Source organism: Montipora capricornis, chromosome 11, assembly GCF_036669925.1.
Source record: "Montipora capricornis isolate CH-2021 chromosome 11, ASM3666992v2, whole genome shotgun sequence".
Taxonomy (NCBI): domain Eukaryota; kingdom Metazoa; phylum Cnidaria; class Anthozoa; order Scleractinia; family Acroporidae; genus Montipora; species Montipora capricornis.
Genome location: NC_090893.1, coordinates 37,910,634 through 37,934,786, shown reverse-complemented (window position 1 = coordinate 37,934,786; position 24,153 = coordinate 37,910,634). Strand labels below are relative to the sequence as shown.

Genomic DNA, 24,153 nt, shown 5'->3' with positions numbered 1-24,153 from the left:
GCCCGAAATTGCCTCACATACATGATAGATTATATTGTTATGCAAATGAGAAAAACTAACCGTGAAAAGGGCTATTCCTAAAGCCCCGCTATCTTTTCGGCCCAGAGAATTGTGAAAGTATAGTTTGCTTATTCTGAAAAGTTGGTCTCTCGACATGTTTTCAAGACCTGAAAAAAAGCTACGTTTTATTCCTTGAAACATCTTCCTTATGAAGATACAAAGAGAATTATGGAACCCAAAGCAGCTAAAAATTTTTTCGTGATTTTCAAGGAGCAGGCACCAGCCCACATTGGATTTTTAATCACCCCATGGTCGGTAGATGTGCCACGCCCAGTGTATCTGCAAGATCATCCTGAAAACATATAAATAATGCCAGACACGTTAAAAGAATAGCACATATTTCCAGGTCACTCCATTAGCACGCCATTTAGGAGCAGGCAAAGCTCAGTTGATTAGTGCTCGACTTTCCGACCAAGAGGTCCTCAGTTCGACCCTCCGTGACTTCAACGACTGTTTCGACTTTCCTCTGATGCGTGTAGCTATAGCTTTAAATATCCGTGAAACGGAGCACTGACAGAGAGAGGGGGTAAAGAGAACTCAAGGGAGGAAGTACCGACGTTAAGTAAAGTGACTTCTCCTTTTACCTTTTTCGTATTACTGAATAATGATCTTGTCTCAGACTTTAACGTGGACTGGAAAGGTATATTCATATTCTTTTGACATGACCCAAAACGTGATTTGCTTATGATCAACTTCAAATCACGCATTTTGAATAGTTCGTCTTCTGGGAAGGCAACTTGAAACTATTTAAAAGTTCTGTAATGAAATCCCCCTTCGCGTCAAATTGCCTCGCCGTTACCTTGTAATCTTCGTTAGAAGCAAAACCGCCGCAATTTCTTAATCCTTTGCCTATACTTGTTTTTTGTACCTAGTTCATGGACTCCAAACTTCACAAAACAATGAGTTGGAAATAAACGCATTCATTGGATTAACTTGCCTGCCTATGTCTCTGACAAGTGAAATGCCTATGCAATAATAGCTTCGTTCACTCGCATGTTCATTAGGCACAAACGCAGTAGTGAAGGTGGAGGTACATGTCTCCGATCAATTTCCCATTTGGCGGTATAAAACATGGTTATCAGTATCAACACAGTGAAAAGAATGAAAAAGGCGACTTTTGAAAACCCTTTTCATCACAGAAAAGTAGACCATATATTGCGCATTGTTAACTTGATTTTCGTTTCCATTTTCCGCAAACTCACCATGGCACGCAACAAGTTCACGTGATAACGAATTCCACCTTCTTCTCCAACTTTGCGCATGTGTTTTCTCTCAGGATCGCCTGCCACAAGCACTGCAGTCTCACCCTCTGCCTACAGATTGAGGGAAAAAATAGCCATTTGCGAATTCCCTTCCTCTTTGTTTGTGTCAAACTGGCCGGTTCACATTATTAACAAGCAAAAAGTCTTTAAAAGGGCTATGTTCTGCGGCTTGTGCTCCTTCCTACTTCTTGAGTGGGAGCATTTAAAACACTGGCCCGGCTCCGTGGACCACCCCATAGACTGACTTCAGTATTCATTTACTTAGTTGGAAAACAGGGCAGCATCGGTTTGGCTGCTAATCAATTAAAATGTGTCTTAATGCTCACATCAGTCACACCACGTACTTATTCATGATCAGGCAACTTTCGGGACAACTTTTGGGAGGCAGCGTGGTCCCGTTGTCCCGTGGTCCCGTGGTCCCGTGGTTAGGGCGTTGGGTTTGCATGCTGCTGCCCCGGGTTAAGTCCCGTCCTAACCTCTGACGTAGGATTTGTTTCGGGTTGTCCCGGATTCAATTTTACCACACTTTATAAATTGCCAAAAGGTTTGCTTCCTGCCAATTGGGGTTGTTAATTATGTTTCTCTTAATTTGCATTGTTTCTTTCAGATTATTAAAAGTACTAGCTTGATAGCTAAGTGCATGAGCTTTCACTATAAACAAAGCATTTACTTTTATTTTTACTTACAACTAAAACAAAGAGGCTTTGACCACAAGCCTGAATGAGTTTTGGGATCGCGCTTGTGAGCTTAATATACTACAAACATTCACTTGCGGTTCTTTCCAGTTATAAAATTCCACTCGATACGGTTCATCAATTAGGCCCGGGCCAAACGTTGAACCAGGCTTTACATGAGACGAACTAAATGGTAGTTTGGGTCGCTCCAAATTAATTTAGGTCGACCTTAATAAAATGTTGGGTCAAACGTTGAACTTAACGTCGAACCAAATGCAAAAGCGAATCTCTCAGTCAGCGGGATTCCAGCAAAATGGCGCAAATGAATACACGCAAAAAGTGATAACATGCTTTGAAGTTCTAGAAAACGACAGTCCATGCTGCAGAAAATGCTGATCTTCAAACAAATTCGGCGGAGTGCTTAGTCCTCAGTGACAACCCCGCTATTCCTTTGACGAAAAAAATTCAACTAATGTTCGTTGGATTATTCAAATCCTGAGGCACATGCATTCCGCGTTTACGAAAACACGCACTATACATCTTCACCGTCATTTAACGGCGTTGAATTCAACCTTGCTAGCTAACCCGCGATGTTTATAACAGATTGCCCAAAAAAGAAAACACTGACAACCCATGGTTCTGTTATAGATATTTTGATATCGAGACGAAAATATACATTATCATTCAAATTTATAATTTATGAATTAAGGTCGACTCATGGAAGTCCGACGTTTGTCCCAGACTCAATCTTTACACGTTCTATCCGTCTGAAACCAACGGATAGAACGTATGGGTCGATCCAAATACAGTTCGTCGAATAATTGAGTCAAACGTCGATTTTATCATGAACTTTATTGGTTCTATTTAGTTCGTCTCATGTAAAGTTTGACTCATTGTCAACTTTGCACTTTATCTAGTTCTCGAAACAGGTCGATGTTCATGTTGTGATCACTTCTTTTACTATTTTATCAACAACCTTCGATCGTTCATATTTCTGCTTTAGCGCGATTAGCGTGTATTCTAAACGTTTCTGGGCTGCTTCGAAAATGATTGATTTAACTCTGTCCTTTTCTCGCTCAGCGGCGACCCTGTCATAAAAAGTAAATGAATCAATCAACAAAGCATGGAAAATAAACCATTCAACACCATCAAATATGTTTTGAAGAGTGTCCCAGTTAAATCATTGGGTGAATCCATATCAAGGAAGTCAGAAAATGTTCTTGCAGGAGTAAATCCTCAACGCAACCAATTTTCAATTTACGAATTGACGAATGAAAATGTTTTTGTCGGAATTACTATCCACCCTTTAATACCGCTACCCTGAACACCTTCAAATTTGTTTTTTGGACTGATCCCTGTGAAACCATCGCAAAACGTCCGATGAAGGGTAAATATGCCAAAGTCCTTAATCAAAGTCAATAATACCTTAAGCCCGGTTTTCACAAGCACAAGCATAAATAGCTTATGCTAGTGAAAACGAACGTCGGTATGACCTTCACAAAATCAACCACAGCATCCGCCATTTTGTTCAAATGCTCAGATGCGGGAACCTGGAACGAGTCCTTTAATTGGCCTGACGTTAGACCGTATTCATTAATTGCCTCGTTAGCATGAACAAATTTCAAAGAAGAATTTTTCCGCCGTTTTTTTATGAATTCGGTCTGTGCGTGCGCCAACCCCGTTTTCATGGTGAAATAAGCACTATTATGCTTGAGCTTGCGTCACCAGGGAAAACGAGGCTTTAAAGATTATTATACCAGAGCTTGTATGACGAAACACGTACCGTTCTGCAAAACCACGTTTGCTGATCTTGCGTGGTTAGAATTCTTTCGTGCAATAACTTCTTTTCTGACTCATGGCTTCCGATCGATTTTTTATCTTGTAAGATGTTTGCGAAGAGCAATTGTTCCTCCCAGTTTCTTCCTTGAACTAAAATGACTGTCTCGACCTACTTTGACCACTGACGCGTAACGACTGCAAAAAAGCAAGTCGTCTATAGAGTGTTTTCACTCACGTGATCAGTAACCTTGTTTTTCTACCGAAACAAAAGAAAACGTTTGCATGATAATAGAACTCAATTCCCGGAGGATTAGTTGGGGACACCAATATGGCCGCCATCCACTGTTTAGTCATGCAAGTCACGTTTTGTTTTTAAAAGAGTGAATAAGGTTATTGTTCCATATTCGAATGCGGTAAACTTTTAATCCTCACAGACCATTCTGGTATCGTCTACTCTTCTTCGTCATCACCATTTCCATTTCGTCCATATCATTCTCAGCTAAAGTTTTTCTGCTACCGAACCCGGGCCCGGTTTTTTCCGCTCTCGAAAATGTTTTTTTTCACGTGCCTGTTCAAAGGATCTTTTTGGTTAAACGAATAGACCAATTTCGCTATATTAAAATTCAGTACAAAACAACAGGCATCATCTCGAGGCTCTGACCAGAGCCTCGAGATGATGTCTTTTGTTTGGACTGAATTTCAATATATCGAAATTGGTCTATTCCCACACCGCTCACAAGTGGTAAAAGACCCGCCATAATGAAGCGCCTTCTTGTGCCGTGCCAAGTCTGTGAACTGGGAGAACCGTTTCTGACAAATACTACTCACAAAAGCCATCCTACTCACGAGCTCCTTCTACTCGATCCATACTCTTCAACGATTCGCCTCGAAATGCAGGATTTCTCTCACTGAAGCAAAATTTATCTGTACATGATTACTCTTGATTGGTTGAAACTAGATGCTGTTGTGACGTAAGAAGGGTATGCACGGGTGTGTTGACGTAGCTCTTTGTGTGGTCGCGGTGATGGTATCCAATCACGGATTGCGACCCTGGACTCTTTCTTTTGGCGCAATCAATAGACCACTTTCGATATATTGAAATTCATTACTAAACAAAAGGCATCATTACGAGGCTCTTGGGAATAAACACATACAAATCCTTACATTTATTCGCCAGAGCCTCGAGATGATGCCTTTTGTTTAGGACTGAATTTTAATATATCGAAATTGGTCTATTGCGTTCACGTTTTCAGATTAAATTCTTTTCGAGATGTATACAATGCGAGAACACGTACAGCAAGATCAAGGAGCAACAGGCACACAAAACATATTAAATTGAACTATAGTTGTTGTGTCACAAACTTCACTCATTTTGCTTGAAATAAAAGTGTTGTTGTCTGCCTTTTAAAGTTGCGCTTGATGAAATATCTATGCAAATAAAGTACTTGACACCCAGTCACATAATTATGTGTGCAATGAATTGTGACGGGTTTGCTCAGAACACTTTATCCAATCATAATGCGGGATACTGCGTGCAATCAATTCTGACGTTCACGACACAGGGTTGACTCTATTAACCCATGACATCATTACACGCGCAAACCAGCGCTTTCTTGCTGTACAACCTTATGCATCCAAATAACCTATTCGTCCCTAAAACGTCACGTTTATCATATACCAAAATCAGCTAAAGTAGTTTTTCATGGGTGGTAAGTGTTGTTTCATTATACAAGCTCCGGGAAAACAATCTGTTAGGGTTTACTTTTGGATAAACAGCTTTGATATATTTACCTTAATCATATGCTACGAAGACACTCTACAAACACATATGATGATATTCATCGGTTTCTTGTTCATGTTTTTGTTGACTTCTCTTTTCCTAAAGGGCTGCAGGGTTCAATTGCGTAACAAATCTAACACGGATATTTTTTCGTTCCCTCCTCAACAAAATATGCCGTACTGGAGTTGAGACATGGAAAGCTAATAGTATGAGAGAGATAGCATCCGAAAAATTAAAATGTAATTCTTTAAAAAAAAGTGACGAAAATTTGATAAGTTTGAAGCTTCTTTAAAGATGACAATGCTATTGACATTTTTCCCAATGTTTTTTCTAAGTGATGAGCCGTATCAAGTGGAATTTTATGAAACTGAAAAGAACCGCAAGTGAATCTTCGTGGTATAGTAACATCACAAGCGCGATCCCAAAACTCGTTCAGGCCTGTGGTCAAAGCTTCTTTTTATTTAATTCATTAACTTTGATAGTCAAGCTGACAGAACGCCACAACAGCTTGCGCCAATTATTGTGGCCCCTTTTTTTACCCTCTCAACCATGATACACAACAGAAGACAGACCACAACATCGGGAACTACGTGCCCTACTCTTAGCGACAAGAGTGTGGGTTCTTTTACGTCCAACAGGATTATGAACATTGACGGGCTGTGAGACAGGGCCTATGGTTTATCGTCCTTATCCGAGAGGACTTGAGAAAGCCTAAACATTTGCAGATGTCATTGCAAATAGGCAACACCTTCTCCTCAGTTATTTAAAGACCCTGAGTGTTGGTCCGGCCGACGTTTTGATCCCGCGACCTCTGACCCTGAACAAATGTGTGGTGTGATTGATGTAAACACGAAGACGCCATATTGAATATTTGAATTAGTTAGCAGCCAAACTTTCCAACTTGGTTAATGAATACTGACGTCAGTGGTTTCTCATTGGTCCGTGATGTCATCATCTCCACCTCATTGGCTCCGGAGTCAACCCATTGTTCTTTTCTACCCCGGATGGTTAGGTGGACATGTAACAGAAGCACAGAACACACATCTCTCTTACTTTCTCGAAAAAAAAAGGGGTTCACAACCTTCACTTACATGTACCAAAAACTCTTGCCTCTCATGACCCCACTCTCTCCACCTCGTGATCCTATAAGGTTTGCATGTAATCCAACCCCCCCCCCCCCCCCTCTCCCCAACACTAATAATAATTTATGCGCATGGGATCAAAATTTTTGGGCCGGGATCGCTGAATTGTCTTTGCTCTTTTAATTTATGGGCTTGGGATCGAGGTTTGGGGTTTGAAGGAGCCGATGCAACTACTCACAGGGTTATGAACAATGAAGTCATTGTTGCACGGGTCTACGGTTTATCGTCCTTATCGGAGAAGACGAAAGAGTCAAACCAATTGCAGATGTCACTACAAAGGCAGTACTTTTTCCTCAGTTATTGAAAAACTCTGAGTGTCGGTCAGGCCGCGAAAGCTTTTTGTCATGACCTCTCTGACAGTAGTCCGATGCTCAACCAACTGAGCCAACTGCTCAGCGGTAGTTGATTGAAAATACTCATGCAGGCCTCACAGACCTATTTCACTCAATGTCCAAACAAAAGATTTTTCACGTCTAACCTCTCATTCAGTGTGAGGCTAGGCGTGCAAGGACAATGCAAAGGCCTTTATTCTCCACGCACTCCAAAATGGCCGTCGAGTGATAAAGGTGAATTCGTATGGTCAAAGTTAGCTCACCCGCAGTGTTATGGTGTCTGGCAAAGAAAAGTGAGTCAAGAAACAAATAGAAGCAAACAATAAGGAAATCAATATTTTGTTTCTTACAATGACGAAAACTGTAAGAACTTTTAATTAACGTCACAGCGAGTTTCAATCGTATGTGGTAAAACCCAAAACCAAAGTAATTACTTTGGCCAATCAAAAAAGACGGAGACAATCCAGTAAAAGAATCAAAACTCAAAGTAATTAAACGTACCCGACACAAAGCGCGGGAAAATGTGTACGCGCGAGCCACGATTAGTTTTTGTTTCACTTCTGATTGGTTGAAAAAGTGGCGCGAGAACTTTGAACCAATCACTGAGTGAAGTAATGCAAAACCGAAGCAATTTGCTAATTACTTTCGACACTCAATTGAAAACCGCTCTATAAACAAAAAGACTATTCCACTGACGAAATTGTTTGAATTTAAGCGTATACTTTCACTCTTTGGGTAATGGGAGGGGTAGTCTAAAGGGTGGTGTGGGTGGGGTGGTGGAGTGGAACTTACTGGTTTTAAGTTTCTGTACTGATCCATCAAAGACTGCATTCGGTCATCGAAGCCATCTGCAAACATTTGAGGGTTTACAGCAACAAAACAATGTCCCTGAGAAAATAATAGGCAAAAACACATTGGAGAGCAATAGATCAAGTTCAAGTTCATCGAATTTGAAGCTCAAACTTTTCATGAGAGTTGGCGAGAGTTTTGTCTCGTTTGGCCGCGCACGAGAGTTTGAGCGAGAGTTTTGCGGTCAGCAGTTACTGCTTTTTCCCCAGCAGGCTCAGATAAAAAAGGAAAAACTAATATGGCGTCGGATTCGGTGACCAAGGACAACGCCAAGGCTGAATACACAATCTGGTTAATCGCCATATTTACGTCAGGGAGGGTTTTCTCAGGGTGTTTCCTAGGCTCTCTCTTTTGCTTGCCCGTGAAACTCTCGTCAACACTCGCTCTCGTTCGGCCAACTCTCGATCACTCTCATCGACTCTCATGAGTTCTCAAAAGTTTCAACTCCCATCAACTCTCGCCCTCGTTTGGCCACAGCTTAACTGTTGGATGTCAAAGTTGGGCGTGCATCTAATTACATGCATTTCTGGAAATAGAGCGAGTTTCAATCGAGTGTCGTAAAACCAAAACCAAAGTATTTACTTTGGCCAATCAAAAAGGACGGACGCAATCCAGTAAACCAATCAAAACTCGAAGTAATTACACGTAGCCGACACAAAGCGTGGGAAAATGTGCACGAGCGAGCCACCATTGGTTTTGGTTTCAATTTTGATTGGTTGAAAAAGTGGCGCGAGAAATTTGAACCAATTATTGAGTGAAGTAATGCAAAACCAAAGCAATTCGCTACATGTAATTACTTTCGACACTCAATTTAAAACCGCTCTAAGAGGTGTTTTTTTTTAATTGAACTGGATTGTGCAGTTACCTATTTGCGCACTGAGCTGATCGAAAGCACTGTATTTAATCAAATTTGCCCAGAAGCACGAGACTACGAATCATCAAATTCCAACCACACCCAGTGTTGATATGTTCAAATTCACTTACCACCCAGAGGCTCCAATTTTGCGATTAATATTGAAAATGTCACATGGAATTTTCGCCACGATTGTAGTTAGCTTTAAGCTATGAAAATTTTTAACAGTCTCGTTAGTCTACTCTTGTGCCGGGATATCAGGTAAGAAGGCAACGACCCATGTTCGAACATCAGGCCCAAGAGTATTTGGAGCAGATCACAGAGTCTTTCTTCAGGTACCGGAAAGCATTGTATTTTTGGTCACTTCGGATTAGTCTTTATTTGCAGTTGTTAAATTGTTTTCTGTCTTTTGTTTCTTTTGTTTTGCGTAATCTCTGCTCCGGTACCAACAGAAGGAACAAGGTTTACCCGGTTAATTTGGGCGATGGAAACGAGTGCAAATCATTTTGAACCAGGTGTTGATCATAGACATAATGCGTGGAAGAACTCGGAATCTCTCGTTTTGAATAACCTAACAATCCACTTCTCACAGAGTTATACCAGGTGAATGGTCTTCATTCTCCTATTTTTTCCTTAGTTTGAATTGTTTTGGTTTATAAAGTAATTGGTTTTGCAGCCTACCAAATTAGCGACTCTCATGTCTTCCCCATGCCATTTGCGCATACTCGGACCAGATGCTGATCCTGATAAAATTCCACTAAACACATCCACCATCATAGCCAATCCATAGCCCTTATGACCACCTGACAATTAAATGAAGCACACTACGAGATGTTAAAATGACCAACAAACAACATCACAATGTCATAAAAGGATTCTTCAAAGATCAAAAAGACTTGAACACTTAAAAAAACCAAAAAAGAAAAAGAGCTTTGTTTCTGTGCCTAGTCGTTCTAATGAACTGTAAATTGAGATCAACAAATTGACGCAAATCAAATCAAATGTTGGTTTTTGAGGAGAGGAATCCGGAGTATTGTTTCAAATTGTTTCAACAGCCAATTAGCTTCTGGTTGGCATAACAATGGGTGACGTAGGAGAAATATCGCTGTAGCTATTGTAAATAGGACGACGGCCGTTTCATTTTATTTTGACATATTTTTCCTGATCTATGACGATGTTTTGTAAAGTGTTCACACCATTCAGTCTTCTACTGCAAAGGTTAAAACTCAATAAAGGTTTTATCTATCTCGTCCTTTTGACTTCCTCATCGAATACCTTTGATACAAAATGCCAACTACTTTTCAATGCAGACTAAAATACTTTGAAAAGGATTACCTGTTATCTCCTGTCCTCCTAAAGGCAGCAGACCCCCTCCTCCGTGTAGGACCTCCACGGGATTAACAGTATCCTGGCAAAGGATCGATAGTTGAGCAACGAGAAAGTTGTTGAAAGAAAGAGAGAAGTGATGTTCGCATTTATCTGTTGCCTGCATTAGAATGTTGTTTTCCCGGATGCAAAATATGTCAACCGGAATATCAGACATGGTTGGATGACAAGATTCACAACCAAACGTCTACACTTTTTTAGTCTTTTGATCACACATTTAAAGTGACTACTACGAATAGTCGCAATTTCCGCGGTAAACAGCGAACTGAACCAACCAGCGCAGTAACATGCTAATTTGCTCAAAGCGCGGGAAAATACGCGCCTGCAAGTCATTAAACTTCCAATCATAAAAGACCTTGTACCTTTCCTTTGGAGTTGACGCCCCAGCCTAAGGGTATTTCAGTTCCCTTTCTTCGACACATTTCCACCTACAGCGGACAAGAATAAAAAGTGGTTTATTTAAAAACATGACTGATGTGGTTTCATTTGTGAGTTTTGCCGTGGAACAAACCTTTCCAAGAGCCATTGATGAGGTCGCCATATCCAACTGAAAACTGTCCCCATCCTTTCCAGGAGCAGCCACTGCGATTGGATTTGTTCCTATTGATGGCTAAATTAGAAAGAAAGAAAAAGACAACATTATATAATTCTTCACATGGCAGAGGCGGAGGTTCTGAAAGCCTCAATGGAACCCAAAGTTAAGAGTCTTTGACTTGGAGTCATCATTAAGGTTTAGATTGCCATTTACCAATGTGAATACACCTGTGATGTAGCTGGCGACATTGCACAATAGGGAACTTCATCAAGGAAGACGAAGAGGGCTACGGTTAAGGTTGCCTAAAAGTACTATTTCCCGTCTCTGTAACATTCAGCATAGAAAGTTTTAAGAGCGAGTTTCAATCGAGTGTCGTAAAACCAAAACCAAAGTAATTACTTAGGCCAATCAAAAAGAACGGAGACAATCCAGTAAACCAATCAAAAGTCGAAGTAAACACACGTAGCCGACACAAAGCGCGGGAAAATGTGAATGCGCGAGCCACGATTGGTTTGGGTTTCACTTCTGATTGGTTGAAAAAATGGCGCGAGAAATTTGAACCAATCACCGAGTGAAGTAATGCAAAACCAAAGCAATTCGCTAATTACTTTCGACACTCAATTGAAAACCGCTCTATCAACGTTCCAGGAATCAAATTGGTATGAACAGTGCGAATGTTTGGGCAGAAAATTGAAGATTTATCGTCAGCTGCTCGCGTCCTCCACACAATAGGGAGTTTAATAAACGACGTCTGCTACGGCTACGATAGTAATAAAGCAGTAATATTCTTGGTTAAAAGAAGAACAATGATCGTTCTGCACGAATTTTTGTAAGCTTCTCTCCAGTACTCGTCAAAACAACAACTTGAAATGACCTATTTTAAGGTTTTGACGACAACGTGGACTCACCGCAGTGAATCTTTCATTCTCTCTCTTTACTTCAAATCCGTCCGTACCAATTCACTTTGGCCCATAATATACAACATAAATAAGAATAATCGTGAAATGCTTAAGATAGCTCAAACTTATATTTTGAGATGACGTTTTTGTCGCCGTAGTCATCGTGGTTTCTTAAACTCCCTAACCTCAAATTTGGTTATTTCCAAGTCCTTGCCAGGACGAGGGCGGCAAAGAGATGTATCAAAATACAATACGCACGTGTCAGGCGTGCAGAGTCATTGGTTGTTTACCATTTACCACAAAAATCCGGAAATTTCGGTTGGAATGTAAATGGTAAGCCTATTTTGGTCTTCCCAAACGGAAAATTTCCGGAGAAAACGGGATTTCTTGAAAGGTAGTTCAAAACCCCCAAACGGCATTTCCAAACGGAAAACGTGTTTTCCATTTGCATTCGCCCATGATTTGGCCTCCCTCCAGACTCTCTCGGTAACCTTGAACGGATTTTGTAAATAGTACCCGCCGATCCCAACTAAATTTCCCATTCGGTAGTTTTTGCTTACCATTTGAACAAACCTAGCACCAACCGGTTTCTGCTTGTAAATGGTAAACAACCATTGATTTTGTTGTTATTTGTGGTGTCCTCGAAATCGTCGTCGTCGTTATTGCTTAAATATCCTATTGACTAGAAAAGTTGATCGATCCTTTTCGAGGGGAGTCGTTCTAAATACAAAGGGTCTGAGAAAACGATAGCTGGTAAACTGGTTATATGCAAACTTGTTCATAGCACGTGAAAATACGTGCATGCAAGTCCCTAAACACGCGCATTGAACCAATCACTATACGTGAAATGCAACTCCAAATCGTGGGCCAGTGTTAAGGCGGTTCTTTAGAGTAAAGCTGAAACAGTGTAATATTGCCTTTTCAAATCTGTAACCAGCGGATTTCAAGATAGGAGGTCGTGACTACTCAACCATACTCGAATAATACAAAGTGGCTATTCGTGCGGGACCCGTACACCGATCTACATTTGTTTTTCATACGGAAGTCTTCTTAGAATGATTATTACAGCTTCAATAACACTTCGAAAGTCTTATCTCGTCTTTAATTCTCTGATATAAAGTTCAGCTATCAAATAATGGCATTGATGCCTGTTTAATTTTACGAAATACCTCCCTCGTTCGATGCCACCGGCCATCTAACCTGCCTTGTGTTTCTCGCATTCAAGTCTACGCACCCATTTCAGATAGCGCTGATAAACAGTACTTAAGTCCAAGCACCCATTTTAAAACAGTTAGCTTTCAATAACTGTGTGGCTATGTCGTTCAAGTTTGGGGTTTGAATCTGTAGTAATCATTGCAAGAAGACTCTCGTATGAATAGCAAATATAGGTCGGTGTAGGGGTCCCGTACGAATAGCTGTTTGTGGTTTGAAAAGATCATTTTTTTACAGTAAGGGGGAAAGCAGAGGACATGGAAAAGAAGCAGAGGACCGGCGAAGAGCGAAGAGCTTCATTTGACAACGAATTGACGAATCGAACCCGGGACAAATTCATTTGGTGAAAGGTCAGTGCTCTCCAATGCTCCCTGCCTCTCTTCAGTAACCGCAGTTAGCCTGAGTACATTACCTGTGCAGCTCTGGTGGGAACAACTACTGGTGAGGTATTGGTCATGCTCATTCCCTAACGAATAAATGACATTCTCATCAAAATGACAGACTTACTAGCCTTAACTTATTACCTACTAATTATTGGCTTGAATATCAAGTCATATTGTTCTTTTTTAAATGCAAACTAGGGTATATAAACATTTCCATGGATAATTACGTTTCCTTTTGTACAGGGAGCTCACGCCGCGGTGCCTCTGGGATTTTCCTTAATAATTTTTATGCTAAGACATCTCTTTTTAGAGATTCGTTTTTTGCAAGAATATCAAATTTATGGAATGCCTTGCCTTCTGATCTAAAATCTGAATCTAATGTTAATGTTTTTAAGAATAAGTCAAACACATTTTACTTCACTACATTACGTGTTGTATTTGATGCTGATGACGCTCGCACTTTCAAACTTGTCTGCTGTAAATGTCGTAGGATTAATGATTTAGTTAGATGTTCTTGTTGATTTTTTTTTTTAGAAATTACCAGCGTGGAGAGATTGGTTCAATTAGATTTGACGTTCGTTGTGAGGGGACTCAATGTTCTATTGTGTTGTCACCTGCCTTTGTTGGCAAATTGATTAAATAAATAAAATAAATAAAAATAATAAATAAAAGGTAAAGTTTGGTCTCATCGGTAGCATCTGTGGGAGCAGGCAGATATTGCTTACAATAAAACCATGTTGAAGAGCTCTTGAACTATACCATCCAGCGATACCAAAATGGTTTGAACCTGTAACGAGAGGAAAATATACACAGCACAAAAATTCCAAAATTAGCCATCATACAAATGGAAACTACAGGAAATTAGAAAGATAAAGATCCTCATCAAGGAAAGTTTTCGATTCTTAAGACTTCGAAAGGTGGATTTATTACATGTAGGGTTTTGAAGGTATGCAGTTATAAAGAGAAAATACATATAATTGATATTATTTATCAAGGAGCATTTTCATTGGGCTCCATTGAACACAACAATATCTGGACTAGACTGTTCCACGAATTTGTCTGTTTGGACTTCGAAATCCCACAGAATTTTCAATTATTCGCTTTTGAGCTCTTTTTCTACTTTACAATTTATACCGGGCCACTTCTAAGAAACCTTTAAGTTGCTCGTCTTGCATAAATTCCAGTGCATGAACCACCATTGCCATCTTATAATGCATCTCGTTCTTATATTCTCCCTACGCTTGTTTCTTCCACACCTAAACAATGCGGGCAACGGTCTCCTCTCTTTCGCCACACATTCTACAACTACCTTCAATCTCCTCCTTTTCAATAACCTTCCTAACGTTTCTTATTCTTAAGACATTACTACTATTATAACCATCATCATCATCATCACAGCTGTGTTCACCATAGGTATGATTTTTTCGGAAATTTATCGATGCCAGAAATTTTGATCATGACGTCAGCGTGCGCCCGTCCGTCCGCCCGTACAGACTGTCGGGGTGAAGGTGGGGAGGCAGGATAGCCTCTGGGGACGGGAGTATTCGTCCATATAATTTCCGATAGATATTAACCAACGTTTTGATTCTCACTCGCAAGCTCGTACGAATGAAAAACATTTTCTTACTCCCCGCTAAATGATTACACGCACAACATTATATAGGAAGGGAAGTTGTATCGCAATGTACAACAACGTTTTAGTACCATAAAAGAGACCTTGCAACGATTAGGATTTTGAAATTTCGCACGCAAATCGAAGGTGAAGTTGTCTTTGCGTAGATCAATGATATCTCGTTTTCCTTACGCGTATCTATTAAAAACAGCGCGTCCTGTTTTCATTTGATTGATTACAATAATTTGTCTCCAAAAATAACCGAGAAGATCACAAATCGAAAGTGCTGATCGAGGGCCCTAGGCTAAAAAACAAAAACCCATTTTCTGTAATTCCTAAACAGCATTTCATGCTGAAATGTTTGCTTGAAATTCCGAGGACGAACGCGATCCATGCCGATAAATGAGCTATCCGAACACTCCGATAGTATTTGAACGCGCTGGGCCAACTTAAGTAAACTTTAAGTAATACTCAACAACTAGCGCATGCGCCCTACGATTAAAATTGGCTCCCTTAAATGTCATTTACGTGGGACCGATTTCCGTAAGACGGAGGTAACTGACTTGAATACGACCTTGCTCACTGTGCACGAATTCCACTTCCAACAACTGCGGCCTGGTGTGTATGTCATGAAAATCCATTGCACAAGTTTAAAACTTGTATTGTCCTAAGAAAAAAAACTTCACTGACCTTTACAGACCACCCAGCCAATCCCGTGCTGTTCAGCTTTCTTGATCGCCAAATCCATGCAAAAGTTCCCAACAACCTGATTTTAAGATAAGAGAGACGAAATTCTTGCGCATGAAACGTAATGCAAACAAATCCTATAGTAAAAGAGGTTTTGCACGGCAGCCATGTTGCATGGCAGGAACAATGAAAATGTTTTGCATTAGAAAGAACATTTGTTCCCATGGGAAAAATCATCTATTGTTCCTCCAAATTTTTGCATAAGCATTTTTTTTCTCGGGACCATTGTAAGTCCCAAGAGAAACTGGAAACAATGCTTATGCAAATTTTAAAGGGCAGACAAAGAGTATCATGGTATTTTTGAAAGTGGCCTACTGTGTTTAAACTGCTGTTCGTGAATTTTGTTAGCACTTACAGGGAAAGATACCTGTTTACAAACATTGCTTTTGTTATTCAAATGTGCCAACCACAGAACAAAAGACCCTTTATTTCGACAGCCAATGACGCTTTGGTTGGCGCATTAATGACAATAGGTGACGTCAACTACATCTTGTCTATTCCTCAAACTGACGAAAAGTCATAATAAGGGCGTTCGAGGCATGTCCTGATTTTAAACTCAGTGTAAACTTGATTCAATCAATGTTCATCATGAATATCCCACAAAACACAGCAATTTTGTGACGACACTTACCGGTCCAAGCAAGTTATTACCGTTGACTAAAGCTGTGGGTCCTGTTTCCTTTTCAATGCTCGGCTCACCTTGCGGTTGCATCACGCCATTTTTAATATCGCGGACGTAAGTTTCTGTCCCAAAAAAAAGGAAAAGAAAAAAGCAAATAGAAAGCACCTGTTATTACTACTCTCCAATTTCATCAAACTGTGCAACAAATATCTCCGTGTACAATTTGATGCATCTTCCTTTTAAAGATACAGACGGATTTGAAGCACCTGCAGAACATCAGTACGTAGTTTCAGGACGCGCGCCTGGTGCTTGTTTCTCAAAGAAGGGTTTGTTATTTATTTATTTATTTATTTGTTTGAGCAGGTGAAAGTTTTGGCAGCTATACAGCTGATGTGGACCTGCTACCCACCCATCCATACACTCAGAAAGGATAACCACAACACCGGGGACCTTATCCTCTACTCTTCTCGAATAGTATGTGGGTTCTTTAACGTCTCACAGGGAACTTATGAACATGGAACATATTTGTGAGACGGGGCCTACGGTTTATAGTCCTTATTCGAGAAGACTTAAAAGTGTAACCATTTGCAGATGTAATTACAAAGACAGCACTTTCTCCTCAGTTATTTTAAGACTCTGAATGTTGGTACGGTCGGAGTCGAACTCACGACCTCCCGCAGGGCAACACAGTGCTTAACCAACTGGGTTACCTGTGACCAAGATAGATTTGTTTATTGATACCTCTCGCAGTCGCAGTGGGAAGTTTAAGCAATGGCGACGGCTACGGCTTGACACCTCCACAAAGAATTAACAATTATTGGGCGAGGTTGAGCAAAATATCGTGATTTGTCAGTGGCGAGCAGATCAATTATCGCGCTTTTCTGTGCATTTCTTTGCCGTATTCTACAAAACAACAACGTGAAAAAAAAAAAACATATTTTGGGTTTTGGCGAAATCATAAACATACAACAACGAACCATTAATTTGCTACATTTACTTTAAAACTGTTCGTTTCCATCCAGTTAACGCATAGTTCGCCCACGATGTAAAACGTGAACGCAGTAGAAAAATCGCGAAATAGTTACGAGAGCTAGATGACTAATTTGAGAAATACCGTCCCGGAGGGGGTGTGGAATGGGGGAAGGTGGTGTCACGAACGCATGCAGCTCGCTGGCAACAAATCCAAAGAGAAATAATAATAATAATAATAACAATGATAATCATGATGATGATGATGATGATGATAATAATAATAATAATAAAAGCATTATTATTTCCATTTTTAAATTACTCTGAATTTACAGCCTACAATTTCGATATGATAAAAAGTTCACTACAAATAATTAATAATGTGGGGAAATATCCAGCTAGAGACCATGTGCTTCTAAGCACATGAGGAAAATGATGCGTAACGCACGTTTTTGCACTCCCTCGATTCTTTCTGAGAGCTGGACAGAGAGAGAGGGAATGCCACACAAGGCAAGAGTACTCCAGTACCGACTTAAGGGCCCACTGACGTATTTTTTGGGGTGCGTTGCTAAGGATGTAATGGTTAAGTAATTTGAGAGAATTTGCATCATTTTGGTCAGTTTCCAACTTTTGTAAGCCAATGACCTTAAATATGACGTCATCATTCCACGCCCATGGTCACGTGACCAATAAAAGAAAACTCTAAATTTGTCTCAGTGCTACGCAATTTGGGTATTTAATCAATGGTTTGATAACTTGTATTCGTTTTTGCATCCAGCCAAGCATGGTTTTCTTTTTATTTTGAAAAATGTTCTTTTTAAAGACATAAACGATACTGAAATACCCATAACTTTTTCAAAAAAGATGATTTTAAAAAATCAATGCTTAGCTATATTCTGTATTTGGGGATGAAACGTGCCATGTAAAAAAAAATTTAATTCAATTTAAAACCGCCGGAAATTTAGCTTTTTTCTCAAACCGGAAGTCAGTTCGTTTACGCATGCGCAGTTGATCTGAGAACGAGCGCGAGGAAGGGCGAGGAAAAATCTTCGATGGAAACAACAGTTTGTGCGGTGACTTTTGCTTGTGAGTGGGTTTTCTTGTCAGCTCATGGTATGATGACGTCAGTTACCGGAAGTAACATTTCACCTCCTTAGCAACGCGCGAAAAATCCGTGTTTGGGCCTTAATAAGTGAAATGTGAACTCGAAGGAGGTCGTGTGGAGGTGCGCCTCTGCGCTTTAGCACCCGTAATATGTGCAGTCGTTTGACTGTGTGTTCGTTGACATGAGAATCCCAGGTTACTCTGAATAGTGACTCCCAGAACTTTGTGAGCTTCGACGGTTTCAAGTGAATTGCCATTCACAGCTAGAGCTGCTGGAAAATGTTCAATATGGCGGCAAACATGTACAGTCAGTTCCTTACATTTCTCAGGAATGAGTTTGAAGTTGTTTTTATTAGCCCAGGAATTGAGTGCGTCAAGCTCAGATTGAAGCGTTGAGGTCGCGCGCGCTGGTACAACTTCCGAGATAGTCACGTCATCAGTCGAAGTTCTTCCAGTACAAACAGCGCGGAGATGTAAATGATAGATCGTTTATCGTGATTTCGAACAATATAGCGTTAACAGGGAGCCAGTGAGAGGTACTCTGACTAAGCTTGACGCATTGCCTCCGCTGTGTTAGAAAACTACATATCCATGGAATTATCGAGCGGCGAATGCCCAACTCAAAAAGCTTGGTGATCACTATAGTATGGTTGATACTGTCAAAGGCCTTGCTGAAATCCAAGAAAAATGCCCTTAGATAGCAGCCAGGATTCTCTAGCTCAGAGAGCCAATTGTGAAGTAGATCGAGTAAGCAATAGGTGATTGAAGATCCTTTAAGGCTACCAAATTGGCGAGCATCAATATACTCCAGGTGAGCACTAAGTCTTCCAGGAATTTAGACAGAATGGGTGTTAGGGAAGGAGGTCCGATATCCCCTGAATTTTGAGGCTGCTTTACCTTCGGGATGGGGGTTATGTTGGATTCCTTCCATATACTCGGGACGACTCCAGCAAAGAGGGGTGGATTAAAAATAGTTGTGACTGGTTCAGCTGGTTCATAAGCAAAATCTTTGATGATTCGAGGTGGTATGTTGTCAGGACCCACGGCTTTATTGGGCTGAACGCTCAGAAGCGTTTTACAAACTTCATGAGGGTGCACCAAAGGCACTCTCTCATTCGGTGGTAAATATGCTGGGAGATGACATGCCTAGTGGTGGGATGTCACGCGAAAAACAAACACTAGCTCTGTAATTTCCCTCTCCGACAGTACCAAACCGTCGCGTTCAAGACTGGACTGGGAGGAGCTTTAAGGGCGCCCAGACATTTGTGTTGACTGTGCGCCACCACTGGCGGACATCATCTTTGCGCGTATTCCGCACTTTTTCTGCATAGAGGTTCTTCTTTCTGTCGCTGATTTCCTTCTGGACTTTCCACCTGTAAATACGCCACATTTGAGTGTTGCCAGAATGGAATGCCTGCTGACGCTTTTTTATTAGCTCTTTGTTGTGTGCAGTTATCCACGGCCTGTCGGTAGGATGAAACCTGACTTTTTTGGTGGGAAAGAAGTGATCAAGGGCAGTGTTAACATCTATCGTGAAAGAGGTCGCAAGGTTCTCCGTCGAAGGACTAGGACCGAGCCCTTGGAACCAAGAGTTCCGCCTGGCCTACAGGACAAGACTACGCCGTCTTGTCCGATACTCTTATTTTTGTGTACCCTATTTCCCGGACACGCCTATTTCCGGACACTAAGGCCATGTCCACACGTATCCGGAAATTTTTTTTTCCCGCAAATATTTTTTTGCGGATGCGAAAATTTTCGCGTCCACACGCAGCGTATTCGAATCGTTTTCAGCAGTCCACACGTATCCGATTGTATCCGGAAATTTTCTGATTTGCTCTAGTGCCCAGTTCTTTTGCCGGAGAGTATCCTGAAATGAGCATGTGCATAATTGCGATTTTGGAGACATTTCTTCCGCGCCATAGCTACTGCAAGGTGTAAACAGTCGAAGCTTGTAGTTTATCACTCAAAAAAATGTCTGAATGTCTGAACTACTGCTGACGGTCACGAAAGTAAAAGTATTGGTTGTGTAAATTTATCACAGCTGCATTTATCTGGAAGCATGACATCAAACTAGAAATCAGAGTAATTGACCTTCTGAGCACTAGCTTTCACGTGTAGTGTCACGTGACTTTTCGTGTAAACAAACCTCGAAAGTTCGGACATTCGAGAAGATCGGATACATAACACATACTAAGATGGCGTGGCGAGCAGATGTGAAATGTTAGTTTCTTTTTGCGTTGGACATGGAAATGATGCAAAAAAGACACAAGTCACTTCGATGATTAGCATTTGATGTGGGACGCGGTAGTTTTACACTCTTACTTCCGTCTTCGACAGGATTTACGGGGGTGAGTCAGGTTTTGAACATCTTCGATCCCTAGGCGGACGGAAACGAAATGTATTCCTTAGATTTGGTTATTACGAATACCTTCATGTCTTTAAATTGTTATATATTTGTGCACTTCGAGGTCAGTAATAAAACTTGAGTGTGTGTAAATCGAGCCTCCTCTGTCATTGAGCCTTAACTCGAAAACGCTGAATCAGTCCATCTAACAACAGCAAGCAGTCCTGTTTGCTACAGTTCCAGGGTCAGCATGTGTAAGCAGATGCCTATTAAAGAAGGACTTCCACACAATGAATATCGCAGAACAAAGAAGACACAACCTTGCTGTACGCCATGTTTGTTTAATGCTCGCCGTGAAGACTGGATCCAAGAGAATGACGTAAGCGTATTCGCAAATTTGCGGATACGACCGTCCACACGTATACGTATTCGTATCGGATAAAAAAATTTCCACTCTGGAGAGCGTTTTCAAAAATTTCCGGATACGGCCGGAAAATACGCTGGATACGTGTGGACGCAAGCCGTATTCATAAAAAAAATTTGCGTTTTCACAAATTTCCGGATACGTGTGGACGGGGCCTTAGACTTTACAATTCTGAATTTCGTTGTAAAAACGAAACAAATCCGAAGACTAGTCAATAGGTCTTTCGAACGTATCGTGCTTGCGTTTCGTAACCAAGCTACGCTCCATTTAGGGCCAGCTTATAGGAGGTGAGCCAGCCCGCTTAGCCGATCATGCAAAGCTGACGTGTTTATATGGCCGCTTCCGGCCCAGTTACCAGGATGAATTTCAGGAATTGTTTGCGTGTCTTGTAACCGTCAAAGTCGCGCAAAGAATAAATGGTGAGGTTTCTTGTTTTGGTTCGAAATGAAGGTTCATTTTAGCTCTAGCAAGTATGGAATGGCGTTTTAAAACAAAAGATACAAAAATAATCCTGTGATCATGCAAATCTGGCTGCGTTCTCAAGACAACCCACGCGTCATGACAATTTTTCATCCCGGCAAACCGGGCTGAACCGTTTATATGAGAATTTTTCAGCCCGGCTTGTCGAGATCTCGGCCGGGGATCTCGGCAGCTTAGACCGGAACCTAGGCAAGCGTTTCGTTGAGTAAAATCTGTCTCCAATTAAATGCGATTTTTATCGAGCGTCGACGAATGCCTTTTCAATTAAGAGGTCTGTTTTCGCAAATGCAGGATAGATTTAATGTTTTTTTCGGCACAAGTTAAGCTAAAAGGACTACGTTTTTGAGCATATAAGAACTTCCGTTTGCAGTTTCGTATCTCCGAGCAAGACTACTAAAGAGATTAATTGCATTTCCGGCGAGCTGTGCTTAATTCCAGACACCTAACAATAGCAAACAGTGGGGTCAGCGCCGTGAAGGTAACGGCGGAGAAAAGTGTTTTGAAAATAGGGAAGATATCTGTTTAAAAACACCGCTTTGTTATTTAAATGTACCAACCACAGGAACACAAGGCCCTTTGTTTTGATAGCCAATGATGCTCTGGTTGTCACATTGTTGACAATGGGTGACGTCAACGATATCTTCCCTATAAGAAATTATTGAAATTCGAAAATACTGATGTTGTCCAATCCAGTTTCCAACAGTACTGTTGTTTTCCCATCAGTCATCATCTCGAGGCTCTAGGCAATTAATATAAAGATTTGAATGAGTTTATTCCCCAGAGCCTCGAGATGATGACTTTCGTTTAGGACAAAATATTAATATATCGACGGCAGTGGGCTATTCCGTTTTGAGTGGTTTCAATATACTGAGGACTTCTTCGCTAAAATGAAAGAAAAAGCTTTAAAAGTAAAGTTTCTTTATTTTACTTTTGTTCGATGTATTTTGCCATGATCGAGAATATTATTTATCTCCTCACAAACGTCCGGAAATTGGGCAACCTGTCCGGAATTAGGGCACCGCATGAAGATGTCGAAATTTGACTCCAAAGAGCTTCAAGCGATGAAACTTCATGCCCTACTTACCAGCGGTGGAAGCTACTTTGTTCGTGCTGTATTGCGTTATAAAGATATTACAGTTTTGCTAAAAGTGTCCGGAAATAGGGCAATATTAACGGGCTCTTCACATGACCTCGGTTGACTGGACTGTGACGGTTACCGAGATGAAATTGGTTTCTGTTCATATGGCAACTTTCCGCCCGCTTTCCGAGATGAAAAATTTGAAAAAGTTGTGACGCGACCATTCAGGCCGTGAAATCTAACGAACAAGCCTGGCGAGAATTTCTCGATTTTCTTCAAGAAACCTCAATTTCTTTTGACCTTTCTTCATCAAAGGAACTATTCCAAGCTTTATTGTCGGAGAAAAGAGAAGTAAAACTCGGTAATGTCTGTTCTGTCACGAAAATGCATTGTATTATTTTCCTCCCGGTAACCGGGCTGAAGTGTTCATATGGCCAAAATTTCCAGCTCGCGGTTGGAAAAACCGAGATCTCGGCAACCGAGCCAGCCCGCCCTTTCAAAAGAACACATCGACATTTTTACAAAGGATTTAGAGATGAGGTGACATCTCGGAAACCGGGCTCATATGAAGGGGCCCTAACTGTACGTCTGAGCGTCGCGGAGCGTCGCTAACACTTACAAGGATATTTCTTTTCTTTACAGCATTCATGTCCACTTTTCCCTAATTATTCGAGCCTGATAAAGGTAAATGTTGCTATTAAATGCAGTTAGTAGTTTCAGATGAAAGTACGGTTTTTTTGTCGGTGCATAGTTAACCTCTGCATGAGGTGCCCTGACACCCTCATGTACAAAACCCAGATCTCAGGTCACAGGTCTCTCGAAAAAAAAAAGTAAACGACGACTTCTAGTGGTGAAATGCTCCTTCAATAAGTTGTAACGAGCCGATTACCGAATAGTTTAGCCAGAAGTTGTTCCTTACCTAACCGATTGAGACCGTGTGTGACGTGTCCCCGAACGTCGGCCTCTCTCAAGACTTGTGCAAGTGCTTTGCTGTGTTGTGGATCAGTTCCAACAGACTTCATACAACTCTCCACAAACGATTCAACTTCTGCTGGCGCTACGTACTTATATTCAGGGAGAGACATCATGGAATTTAGCGTACCTTCTCGATTGCGTGACGAACAAGTCCCGTCACGATAATTGGGTACTTAGTGTAGAACAACCCGAATTGTCTTGAGGGCCATTCCGGAATTGCGCAGAGAACTAGGGCGAGTTTCACAGTGACGTCATCAAATTTTGAAGGTGTTTAGAATTTTTATCTTTCGGAGGTTGAGGATGACCTAGAAACGAGTCTTTTTTCAAGTTTCCACTGTTCCATGGCGTCTTTCGTTTCGAAAATACAGCATTTTAAATTTCTTAGTCACTTTGCGTGACACCATGAACAAAGTTATTTGGTTGAAAAAAATGTCTATGCCTAGGAATCTCAGCAGTCTGAGCATTTTAAGTAAATTAGGAGATGTGTTCATGTATTTTATCATGAGCGAAAAGTATTAAGGCGCTTTCATCTCTACGCGAATTCCAGATGTTCATGTGGATTTCTGGCCGCTATATTGCCGCACAACGGTGGTGCACCAACATGGCGGCTCTAAAAATTTGAGTGAAAACGTTTCGACAAATAACTCAGAAA

General features: G+C 41.0%; 1 protein-coding gene across 1 annotated transcript; it reads right to left on the bottom strand.

Moving 5' to 3' along the window:
* On the bottom strand, positions 1-23,644 carry LOC138024461 (uncharacterized oxidoreductase YjmC-like). The gene is made up of 12 exons (XM_068871670.1): positions 23,446-23,644; positions 16,137-16,249; positions 15,449-15,524; positions 13,872-13,933; positions 13,176-13,229; positions 10,629-10,727; positions 10,480-10,545; positions 10,067-10,139; positions 9,413-9,534; positions 7,822-7,917; positions 1,263-1,373; positions 1-352 (listed from the first exon to the last, which is right to left on the bottom strand). The coding sequence occupies exons 1-12, from the start codon at positions 23,612-23,614 to the stop codon at positions 302-304; spliced, it is 1,092 nt and encodes a 363-aa protein (XP_068727771.1). The 5' UTR covers positions 23,615-23,644; the 3' UTR covers positions 1-301.
* Positions 23,645-24,153: the final 509 nt, after the last annotated feature.

Bases quoted from the DNA above. Each gene is read 5' to 3' on its own strand.
- LOC138024461 (XM_068871670.1), bottom strand. From the start codon at position 23,614: ATGATGTCTCTCCCTGAATATAAGTACGTAGCGCCAGCAGAAGTTGAA. The intron at 13,230-13,871 runs GTAAGCAATATC...TTTATTCGTTAG, and splicing joins CTCTTCAACATGGTTTTATT to GGAATGAGCATGACCAATAC. The intron at 353-1,262 runs GTGAGTTTGCGG...ATATGTTTTCAG, and splicing joins TGAACTTGTTGCGTGCCATG to GATGATCTTGCAGATACACT.